This window comes from Pantherophis guttatus, chromosome 5 (genome assembly GCF_059756535.1).
Source record: "Pantherophis guttatus breed Tessera chromosome 5, ASM5975653v1, whole genome shotgun sequence".
Taxonomy (NCBI): Eukaryota; Metazoa; Chordata; class Lepidosauria; order Squamata; family Colubridae; genus Pantherophis; species Pantherophis guttatus.
Window position 1 is genome coordinate 33,835,998 of NC_142067.1, and position 12,771 is coordinate 33,848,768.

General features: G+C 33.4%; 1 protein-coding gene across 2 annotated transcripts in view; it reads left to right on the forward strand.

Moving 5' to 3' along the window:
• Window positions 1-10,595, forward strand: part of ZPLD1 (zona pellucida like domain containing 1) — a 43,450-nt gene extending 32,855 nt beyond the window's left edge. The window contains exons 5-10 of one of the 2 annotated variants that reach the window (XM_087871571.1): window positions 1,523-1,620; window positions 3,432-3,512; window positions 5,400-5,571; window positions 8,370-8,478; window positions 9,411-9,444; window positions 10,272-10,595. In XM_087871571.1, the coding sequence (XP_087727697.1) occupies window positions 1,523-1,620; window positions 3,432-3,512; window positions 5,400-5,571; window positions 8,370-8,478; window positions 9,411-9,444; window positions 10,272-10,446 (669 nt within the window). In that variant the 3' untranslated portion in view covers window positions 10,447-10,595. Of the gene's footprint in view, window positions 1-1,522; window positions 1,621-3,431; window positions 3,513-5,399; window positions 5,572-8,369; window positions 8,479-9,410; window positions 9,445-10,267 lie in introns of both variants that reach the window. The other variant, XM_034415268.2, reaches the window with a different exon arrangement.
• Window positions 10,596-12,771: the final 2,176 nt, after the last annotated feature.

A 12,771-nucleotide genomic window follows, 5' to 3' on the forward strand; every position in this document is an offset into this window, starting at 1 on the left:
TATTTTTTCTTAAATGCTGTGATAGGATAAATATGAGAAAACATCTCAAACTGTAAATCGAAGCAATTGATTTAAGTATTTGTTCCACGTTCATATATTCAAAGGAATCCTAGAGAGACTACCTAACTAAGCCATCTTTGATTTGAATCAGAATGGGGTAACTTTAAATCTACTAAAGTAGATTTAAATAATAACTAGAAATTATTACACCGAAATAAAGGTCATAGAGTTGTTTTGCAAGATTGGCATAGATCAATATAACAGAACTATGTATTTGGGAATATATATCATTGCAATTTTATGCACACTTATCTGGTAATAACCTATTAAATTAAATATGCCTTTGTTTTGTTTAAGGTCAAACTGCATTATAAGTGTGATTTATTTGCTTATTTACTTGGTTTTTTAAAAATGAGATGCTACCCAATCTTATTTCAAATTCCAATTCAACATCTAGAATTCAATTTAGTTTCTAGTATAAAATTTCAAATTATCAAAACCAAGTATTAAATATGTAGTTGATAAGATGTAAAAATCTAAATGTGCTTTCTCTTGAATGCCAATGAGTTTCAATACAATAGTTTCAACAGAAATTGGTTTGTATATTAGCAAAAAGTAGGGATTATAAAAGTAAAACTGTTCTTACTGTCTCAATATCTTTTTGATATTAAGGAAAACTCTAGATAATTATTTGTATGTTGCTGCATTTTATAGTTTGATATATAGATTCAATGTGACACTTTTTAACCATTCACATAGCTTGAGTAATGTTTGATTTAGTTCCTTTACATACTGTCTGATACCATTTGTACTTGCTACAAAATTTTCTGAAGATCTTCTCTTTAAAAATCCTGACATATGGTCCTTATAAACTACAACATTAAGTGCATTCATGCAAGTGCATTTGGTCATATTGAATTATGTCAGTGCACTGTTCCAGTTTTATGTGGTGCCCAATACACAATGTAAATCAGTGAAAGCTAAAAGCTATTTGTTTCCACAAGTTTTTATTTTAAAATGATTGCAACAAATAAAGAAATCATCATGGATTTGTGTCTTATGTGAAGGCCAGATTAAATTTTTATTGCAGACATGGACCTACCAATGTGGACTACAACTTTTCCTCTGAAAAATGCCTACAGAACCACTATTTAAAGGAAGAAATATAAGATCAGCTTAGACTTCTTTTAGTATTTTTCTCAATAGTCCCTTTACAGTCATTTGGTTAGTGAGTATGTTTGCTTTTAAGTGGATAAAAAGGTATTGAGGGAGCAATTTTGAAGAAAACTGTATAAACAAATTATAAATTACACTTTGTTCAACACTATTTCCCCTTCCTAGGAGGAGAGAAATTCCTAGGTTTCTTTCCACTGATATTTAAAAGTTCCTTGCCTTGCAGAGAACTAGGAATTATCTTATTTCTTTTCTATTAGAAAAGATTACATTTTACATTTCTGTAATTTCACTGTGACTTCTATGTTATGACATTGCTACAATATTTGCATTTACTATCTTCTTGTAGGACTCCACCTACAGTCAACAGCTGATTATACCTAACATAGGACTACCTTTGAAAACAAAAGTTTTTGCAGCTGTGAGAGCAACAAACCTGGATGGAAGGTACTGCCAATTATAATGATAAGTTGGCTTTGCATTTAATACTCCTAGACACATCTCTGCCCAAGATCCTTGGGATATAATGAGTTGTGAACTTATGAAGTTGTTCACACTGGTTGAGTTCACAAATTGTGTCTAACCAGCCTGATTATTGACTAACTTGTTTTCTAAGTTGATCCAGCATTTCTGTTAATGAATCAAATATTTTATTTTATTTACCATATTTGTTGTACTTTGCTTTTATGATTGATTCTGGATTGAGTTAAATAAATAACTAGATGGGCTAGGTTCATCCAACCTGCTAAACTACAAAACACAAATCAAACAAAAAAACAAAAAAAACCCCTCCCATGAACTCTCCAAAACAAGCAATGAAGAAATCTAACCAGAATATTCAAGATTATTAAATTGTCCAAAGCATCTGGTTGGTTTTTAGTTGAATGCTATTTGAATAAAAGCAGATAGCTGTCTTAGCTCACCCAGTATCATTAACTCTAATGTATCATGGATAACACATCAGGATATCAGCCAAAATTTATTTTCCATGATATGCTCTCCAATTCTTTAAATAGGAATTAAATAAACTTTAAATGTATAAAGAACTTGAGCACATAGTTTAGGCATATGACATATCACATTCAGAACTGAGCTTTTCTTTGGGCTTGTCAAAAATCTGTACTGTCATACTTTAATTGTTTCATAGTTTACATTACTTTAAAGTTGTGGATATTGATAATTGGCTGGGCTTACATATTAACCTAAGCTATAAACTATGCTTTGCCAATTAGAGTGGCTAGTCAATTCACATATCAAATCCAGTCCCATATTATGACAAGTAGGATATATGAACCCAGACAATCTGCAGGTGTTTTTTGAGTTATTTTCTTGTATGTTCAAAAGCAGAATCTACCTCCATAGAGGAAAGGAGATAAAAATACACATTGTACAGCTAAAACGTAGAATTGTGTGGTGCACATATCTATTTATTGGAGGTGTTTTAGTCCAACTACCTGCTCAAGCAGGCAGTCCTATACCAGTCCAGACAAATGGTTGTTCAATCTCTTCTTAACAACCTCCTGTGATCGAGCACCTACAACTTCTGTAGGCAAGCTGTCCATGATTAATTGTTCTCACTGTCAGGAAATTTTTCTCTATATTTCTAGGTTGGTTCTGTCCTTGATTATTTCCCCTCCACTGCTTCTTGTCCTTCAATTGCTTTTGGAGAACAGCCTGATCTCTTCTGCTTTTTATTTTATTTTATTTGATTTATATGCCGCCCTTCTCCAGAGACTCAGGGCGGCTTACAATGCGTTAAGCAATAGCCTTCATACTTTTTGTATATTTATACAAAGTCAGCTTATTGCCCCCACAAACTGGGTCCTCAATTTACCTACCTTAGAAAGGATGGAATAAATGAACCTTAAGCCTGGTGAGATTCGAACTTACAATAATTGCAGACAGCTGGTGTTAATCACAATGCTTTCAGTCTGCTGAGCCACCAGGCCTCTGTGCTTTGTGGATATTGGAACATGATTACTTAACATGATTACTCATTTTCTCACCCAACACATAGAACCATAAACTAACCAATTGGTCTGGCTCATGGAACTTACTAAGTCACAAAAAGTAAACAAACAATAAATAAAAAGGAAAAAAAAAACTCTACCTAAGTTAACATGTTGTGCAAATCCATTTGTAAGGTTTTACCCAAAAAAGTTACGTATGTTATAAGTTACTAAAAACACAGTATATACACGAAAGATTGTAATGAATGAGAAATAGTGTTTTAACTGTTATTACTTTTTCTTTGGCAGATGGAATGTTTTGATGGATTACTGCTACACTACTCCATCTGGAAATCCAAATGACAATTTGCGATATGATCTTTTTTTTAGGTAAACATTTTTAAACATCATGTTTATATTTTACATGGTTGTGATAGATTACACAAAAATATTGATTGTTTTAAAAGTTAACTCAAAAGTTTTAATTGCTTAGATAAAATATTAGTTTAATAATTATTTACAGTGTTAAAATGTCAGCTAATATAATAAATAATGCATATAAAAGAACTGAATCTTTGGAATCAGTGCAGAAATATGCATGTAAATAATGGCTATTCTATTTGCCTTCATCAATAAATATATACTAAGAAAATATTTTCAATTGATGACTTCCAGTTTGCATTGCATTCAAAGGAAAAATTTATGGAGAATAGTGTGATAACTGGATAGAAGTCACATTGACTATATATTTCTTCCAGTACTGGAGGAAGTGTATATATCAATTCCATTTATGATAGAACATAAGCAAGAATGTAGTTATATCTGTTTACAATGCCCTTACAACTGTTAGGCCATTAGTTGTACAGGGAGAATACTTTGGTCTGTTTTAAGTTGGTCTTACTATCAGCTTTAGTACTATTTGTACAGATGTTAAATGCTTAGCATCAAATACTACAATCATCTCTGTCCAGACCTCTTTGAATGCATAATACCAACACTGAAGAAAAAGAAATAATTGAAGAAAGACTTTCTGCAGTAATGATTCTTGGAACATCATTTGTTTCATTTTGCATTTTAAAATAGTATTTATATCTCATATTGATGAGTCTGCATGCATGATTTACAGTTCTTACAGATTATTGTGGTTAAAAGCATTCAGAATTATTCTTGCACATTATTGAATGTACTGTATATGTTCAATCAAAAACACACATACCTATAGCCATGTAGATAAAATTTATAAATGAAAATAAATAGTGCTATTTTTGCTTCAGAGTTAAGTGGACGTTTGAATAGCATTCTGTGATAAGCATTCCTTGCACACAATTTCCTTACAACCCAACATTCTATCTCCTGGCCTGTTCTGATTTGTCAGTAAATCTGGTCATAATTTTTGACATGTACAGTATTACTACAGTTGAAACTGTATGTTATATTACATTGTTACGTTCAACAAGAATTTGTCTGTATCGTGGAAATATTTATGGATAAAAACATCTGTGAAAAACTGAACAAGTGTCTTTCATAAATTGCTGAATCTACCTTTCTTGCTTTCTGAAAAGTCAACACTTTTCCAAACTTTTTTTTAAAAACAACAACAACATGAAAGATGTAAAGAAATCTTATTTAGATATTGGAGTACTATGTTGAAAATTCATATGTGATATTGACATAATTTTCTTGATAAAAAGAAATACAGGCATTTTGGGATAAATGTTCCTTTAATATATGTACACATTTTACAATGAAAATTTTGATTGTAAGATATAGGGAAATGTGAAAAATGTATTCTTATTACTGTACATGTAAGTCCTATAACTATGAATTATGTCAATTAATATCTAAATTATGAAGCAAATTAATTTTGTTCATATTCTGAGTTTATATTTGGCCTAAGGATGAGTTGCTGTAGCAAGACAACTTGTCTCATATGGTACAAACAATTTATATCTGCAATAAGTTTGATATTAAACTTTTGAAATAGTCATTAAGGCAATACAAATAGGGTATGTTCAAAAGGAAGGTTATTCATTTATTTAAATATGTAATATATGCTTTGTCATGGAAACCAGTGTTCCTTATGTGAAAACTCTAGGTAATATCCAATTCAGGCTTTTTTCAGAGGCAGATATTCTTGCATCTTGCTGTATCTTGTATTCTCAGAAGATATGTGGAAAGAAATGACAACAATTTCTAGTACTGTTAATGAAATGCTATTCTTTTTATATGTATTTCTCAAGCAGTGAAAGTTACTCATTTCATTTATTTCTTTTTCAGTTGTGACAAAGACCCTCAGACAACTATAATTGAAAATGGGAAGAGTCAAATGGGCCGATTTTCTTTTGAGGTGTTCCGCTTTGTGAAACATAAGAATCAGAAAATGTCTGCAGTTTTTCTACATTGTGTGACAAAGTTGTGCAGAGCTGATGACTGCCCCTTTCTTGTTCCGGTTTGTTTTAGAGTTTGTGTAATAGTGCAACTTGAAGGGCTTAACATTAGTGGGTGATAATAGATGATCTTTTTAGAAAGTAGTTGACTAGTGTGTAATAAAATCTATAGCCTCAATGATAGATGAATCTCCAATGTGGTGGTTACACTAAGATGAAATAATCAAACTGAGTTCTGTTAGCTTTGGTGAACCTTGTTGTTCCTGGTTGATTCCTTCCACTTTCAGACACATTATTTATTTAACAGAAAGATAGGGCTTGGGAAATTATTAATTATAAACTATCAAAGAGTGATGTGAAGGCCAATATGTAATATGAGTACCTAAAAATCTAGATTCATCTTCCAATAAGATTATGGTGAGCAAAACTGAATCCAAAATAAAATCAACTTAATGTATGGAGGGACTTTATATAAATTCCTGAAGTGCCAAAAAACTAATTTTTCAATGATATCCAGAGGCCATTGAACAGTGTTCAAAATACAAGGAGTGTTTGAGTTTGTTTGTTTGTTTGTTTGTTTTTTAGATTTATATTGCCGCCTATTCGCCCATGGTGACTTAAGGCAGCTTACAGAATATTAAAAAACCACATTTAAAAAACAGTAAAACTCATAAAAAAATCAAATAAATTAATGTAATAAAATCACCCCTGACCTCCACCTCCCGCCCCAGTGACAGCTGATCACACAAACCATTTAATGGGCTCTATCCCTCTCTGGGTTCCCAAGGCCCGCTGGCAGAACCAGGTCTTCAGTGCCTTCCAGAAGAGAATTAGGGTGGGGGCCGTTCTAATCTCTGGGGGAATGATGTTCCAGAGAGAGGGAGCCACCATGGAAAAGGCCCTTCTTCTGGGTCCCACCAGGTATCTCCCTCAGGGATGGAGATACACCTGGTGTGACCCGCAGCATCCCCTGCTTCCCCACTCTAATGGGTTGGGTAGATGTGACTGGTAAGAGATGGTCTCTCAGATAACCTGATCTCAAGCCATGAAGGGCTTTAAAGGTGACAACCAGGACCTTGAATTGCACCTGGAAGCAAATCTGCAGCCAATGCAGCTCCCGCAGGAGCGGTGATATATGTGCACTCCAGAGTCTGCACAAAACCATGCGGGATGCTGCATTTTGCACCAACTGGAGCTTCCGGATGCTCTTCAAGAGCAGCCCCATGTAGAGCGAGTTGCAATAGTCAAGACGGGAAGTGACTAAGGCATGAGTGACTGTGAGCAGGGATTGCCAGTCCAGGAAAGGGCGTAACTGGCGCACAATTCGCAGTTGCGTGAAGGTCCTCCTGGCCATGACCGTCACCTGCTCTTTGAGCAGGAGTCGTGAGTCCAGAAGAACCCCCAGATTACACACAGGGTCTGTTCGGGGTAGTGCCACCCCATCCATGATGGGAAAACTTACTCCTCTTTCCTTTTGTGCTCTAGGAGATATATATTCATTTAGAAAGGTATGCAACATCCCTCCTAGTATTATTATTTCAACTTTTTCCCAGATTGAATCTATTCTGTTTAAATTAAACTGTTCTATTTATATGTGGGTTGAATGTCTCCATAGTGAATCAAATAACAAACCTGCTGTTGATAAAATAGTGGGTCAATTTGGATTCAGTATTTCAGTTTTTGAACTATTTTTTGCCCAACAATTGTATAAAAGATATTCAACCTCTGTGAATATTTGTTAAGTCAAATTTACTTAAGTTTACAATTGAAGTTAATAGATTTTTTTTCTCAGCCAAACTAGTATAGGCTTGTAGTAACATTAATACTTTTAACTACTCTTTTGCACCTAGCTTAGATTTATTTATCTAAATGTGCTTATTACTTGGAATGATCATAGGACTGCCTGGAGTTTATCAGGGCAAAACCCAAGAGATTCCTTTGACTCAGCCTGATCTTTCTTTTCCCTTTCTTATGCTTAATTGCTGGAGTCTGTTGGAACCTCATCCCTCTCTGTTTTATATTCTTCCCTTAGTAATCCAGGTAATTAACAACTGTTATAGTAGGGTATATTATAGTTTTATTATAGAGACTCCATGTTGTGCCAGTTTGTTATCCCAACCTTTTGATTCTACTTTTGTATTGTATATTTTCAAATATTCATTGCTGACCTTTTTTAATTTTATTTTGTAAGTATTCAAACTGAGAAAAGTATTCTTTGAATGAAACATTCCATAGCCAAGGAATATTTCTCTAATCTTTTATTTTAAGTTTTCATTTTTCTTCCATGTTCTGCTGAAGTGCTGACCAACTCTTCAAAACAGATTTTCTGAGTATGTAGAAGAATGTAAGTTATAAAGAGGGTAATTATGTTCTGAAGGGTTTGGTAACAGCTCAGCAAAGCCTGGAACATACAGAGAACATTCAAGTGTAAGATTATGGAAATAATTTCCTACTTAGGTTTTATGGGAGTGTCTGCTGGATGGAGACTCTTCAGTGAAGAATTAGTGAAAGAAGCATTCAGTAGCCTGAATTTCATCTGCTGTTCACCAACCAAATGTGGATTAATTTGAGAAACCTCCTAGATGGATTCCGCAAGCACCATAAGAGAAGACAATGCAATATATAACCATTATACAATAAAATAAATTCTGAATATGTTAAGGAACAACCAAGAATGAACTAGTATATATTCAGTCGTTTTCAAATTTTTCGGGGCAAGGAAGCTTCTTTTAAGCAGGAGGATTTTGCTTTTAGTATTTTTTTAAAGATCCAGTTTATATGCAAAGTTAAAATAGAACACCAAAGAAAAATATTATTTCTACCTGTTCTGAATCATAAATTCTTTGATTGAAACTTCTAGACCTGCAGTAATAGAAAAAAAAGAGATGCGGTGAAGCGAACCACTTGGACACCTCAGAGCATTTCTGGAAGTGCAGTAATATCTGCTGGTCCCATAATTACTAGAACTGGTAAGGACAATCACCGTACATAATTTCTAAAATATAAAGTGGAAAATTTCCTGTTCAAAAATAATTTCTTGTTCAAGAGTAGACTCAACACTTGTTTTTGATTGTTTAATTCTCATATGACTAAGTATGTAGTCATATGTAAGGCAGTTTTGACTGACATGCTCCTCATGAAGGAGAAGACTGAAGTGTTTCTCGGGAACAAGTTTATTTATGTAACCTTGTTTGACAATTGTCATAATTAGAAGAGGGTTTTGCAAGACTCAAGCATAACTTGAGTAGAAGCCTCTAAAACCACTAGAGGAATTAAGCACTAGATGTAAAGCAACGTGGGTTCTTTGCTTTTAGAAGTAAGGACTTCATTTTGCTTTGAGGAATAGGTTTAAATTGTGCAGCTTCAGAGATTCATTGGTTTGAGGAAAGAGGAATGGAACACTGTCCATCATTTTTAGTAATAGGCAGTATGAGTTGTCTGTAAATTGGATGTTCTCAACTGGGGACTGCCTGCATAGATTCAAAAGATTCAAAAAACAGATTATGCAGAGATGAGAATCCTGCAGAGAACCTACATAAATCTAGCTGGATCTTCATTGCAGTTATTCAACATCCCTAAAACCATCAACTTATGTATTAAATGGGCTCAGTAAAGCAACTAAAAAGCCCACATTTTTATTTTCCTATTTCATTTTTTATAGTGTACTGTACTTTGAATGCTACAATAGCACAATGGCTATAACTTTTACATTATAGATCGAAAGTTTTCTGGTTGGAAAGCTGGTAGAAATGTTTGTTTTGATGAATATCTCTGTAAATGTGAATTTAGACTTGGGGTGTTCGATTAGTTATTCCTGTTTAAAGTATCAATGATTTTGTCCAAACATAAAGAAAATGAATACCTTCAAACTAAAATGAATCTATTTTTATATTTCATACAGAAGAGATCCCAACCAACAATTCACAGCTTGGTAAGTTATAGCAATAGCAATAAATTTGCCGTAATTTTAAAAGAAATATTTGAATTTAATCCTAATTACTAGTCAAATACTTTAGGATGTATATATCACAACATTTTCTGCTAATTTAAATGACAGAAAATGTTAAACATCCAAATTAAATTTTTCTGGATAGCTTTTAAAAGCTTATTAGATCAGATCTTTTAAAAAGCATATGACATTTAAAAAGCCAATCATAGTTCTGTTGATATTACAGTGATCTGACATAATATATTACGATCAGATATATCTCTGATTGTATTCCATGGGAAATGGTGAGAAAAAAAATTATGTGGAAATGTGGCTATGCCCAAATATTAAGAAAGAAGACACTGAGCTGAAATCAATAAAGCAGAGCCACTGCTCAACCCCGAATTCTGCTAAGCACAAAGCTGAATGGGAAATGGTTGGGTATTTTTTCACTGACTTACCTCCAGAATCTTTAAAAAAATCTATTATACTGAAAACTATGGAAGGGAATAAAGACTGCGAATTCTAGAGAGACAGTGAGATTTATGACTTCTTTGAGAACACACTTTGAGAACACAGTTCCTTTGGGCCTAGAATTTATGGTAATTAATTTTATTTAATTTTAAATTTATATAGTGGCTGTCTCACAACATGTATTTTATTTTGAGTCTGACTCTTTTCTCCTGAAATCTCTATAACTGTTCCTGCTTAGGAACAGGTTATTTTTGCCCATTGATTCTTTAATTATGAATATTGAGAAGTCAAATATATGTACCTGGATTGTTCTCAGGGCTTGCAAAATATTTTTAACTCTTTCCTTTCCTTTGTAGGAAGTCCAAATGGATTCTCTTTCCAGCTGAATTCAGTCACCAGTGCATTGATTTCAGGAATAGTAATTTTAGGAATTATCAGCACCATTTCTTGTGTACTATCCCTTCTCCTTTTCTACAGAAAAGGGCACAGCAGTAACCTTATTTTGAGTGGTGTAAGAAATCCAGTTTTCAATTAGAAGGAACAAATAATTTGAACATTCTCCAATTGCCATAAAATGTATTTGCCTTAAAGTGTCACCAAGGTATCACTTCATTGTTATCAGATTCTAGTTATTCTTTCTAGTAGTGTTATGCTATTACATAGTAAGTAATAGAATTAGCACTGTAGCTGTTTTCTGTCATTGATGTACCGTGTATGTGAATGAATAGGTATTTTGATGTTTTGCCAACGGATAACTGAATAGAATAGAATAGAATAGAATAGAATAGAATAGAATAGAATAGAATAGAATAGAATAGAATAGAATAGAATAGAATAGAGTAACAAAGTTGGAAGGGACCTTGAAGGTCTTTTAGTCCAACCGCCTGCCCAGGCAGGAAACCCTACATCACTTCAGACAAATGGTTATCCAACATCTTCTTAAAAATTTCCAGTGTTGCAGCATTGACAACTTCTGCTGGCAAGTTGTTCCACTTATTAATTGTTCTGTCAGGAAATTTCTCCTTAGTTCTAAATTGCTTCTCTCCTTGATTAGTTTCCACCCATTGCTTCTTGTTCTACCCTCAGGTGCTGTGAAGAATAGTTTGACTCCCTCTTCTTTGTGGCAACCCCTGAGATATTGGAACATTGCTATCATGTCTTCGCTAGTCCTTCTCTTCATTAAACTAGACATACCCAGTTCCTGCAACCGTTCTTCATGTTTTAGCCTCCAGTCCCCTAATCATCTTTGTTGCTCTTCTCTGCACTCTTTCTAGAGTCTTTTTTACATCGTGGTGACCAAAACTGAATGCAATATTCCAAGTGTGGCCTAACCAAGGCATTAGTAACTGCCAACTGATAATAGAAACTGAATCATAAAGGTTAAATAAAGCAAATCCTTGTCTAAATCTATACATATATAAAAACCAGAATGCTATGAAACTTTCATAGTTAAATTATCCTTTTCAGAAAAGACAATTTCTGTACTTACTTTCTACAAGGTTAAAACTTTTTATGCATATCTCTAGAGGCATATATTTTGATTTTTATATCTTTATAGACATATAATTTTGAATTCATATCAGGCAACACAAAACACTTCAGAACATCCAAAATAAAAAGTGATTATCCTTATAATAACTTGGGAAATAAAGGCTGAATGTTGTAATGAAGTCTTTTGCTTTGTTTCAGCATAGTATCTATTATAGAACAATGAATATTTTGACTGTACTTTGCCTAAACTAAATAATTTATATTGCAAATTCAAAACTCAATAATATGGATTGAAACTCTTCATTGTTTTGGATATGTGAGGGCACGACAGGGCATCAAGATTCCTCTCTCATTCTTTTTTCTTTGGAATTGTTTGAAAATTGTTTCCCTATTTTTTAAACTGGTTCCTTCTGTTCTGTTTTAATGTAATCAGTAAATACAGCTAAACCAAATAGTCAACTGCAGGAAACCAGTAGAAATAGTGTATCCCCATCCCATCCCTTCCCTTCCCTTCCCTCCCTTCCCGTCTCCTGTTAATGGAACCTGTCATGCATAGGCTAATGAAGCATGGAGGTTCTTTCTTTTCCATTCATGGAAATTGCTATTATCATTTATTCCACTCAAAATTAATTAATCCTTGAGAGACTTTTCTGGAGATGTTCCAAGGGCAGGATAATGTGAAACATTAAATAGCTAAGAGAATGATTTTGAACAAGAAAGTGGTATTTCATTCTTATTTGATGAACATTACTTAGTTGTGTGTTCTCTCGCTCTCTTCTACATCCTATCTCTAGGATGGTGAAAATAGATTTTCACTTAGGCTCAATATTTTCCTGCTTATTAATGGAACAATCTATACCAAAGGCTGTCCAAACTTACTACTACTTAAGGAAAGAAAGCAAAAGTGCCTGTAAGATTTATGATTCTCATTTTGATTTACAGTAAGGTAATTTAAACTTTTGTACTTTTGGTTAGGTATGAAGCTTTGGGTTACAGCTCATCAAATTGGTTTATAGCACAGCTTATTGCTCTACAAAACCTTTAATGTATTTTCAAAATTCTTTTGCTTCCTAATTGTGAAGGAATAGCTTGCATACATTTATAAAGGAAACATTTGGATAAGCCTTAATTTGTTCAGCAAATTAAGCTTAAAGAAAGCAGCCTGCACATTGCATTAATGGAATGGCCTGCTTTAACTTTTGGCTCTCTACATTAATATACTAAGATTATAGAAAATGTGAAGTTTAGTGAACTTTTACATAAATACTTGGTTTAGAACTATTAATTTATAACCCTAATATCTTCATTAAATTGACTGACAGCAGCTTTATTTACCTTTAACCTTATAGCTGAAACAAAATTGAGATAT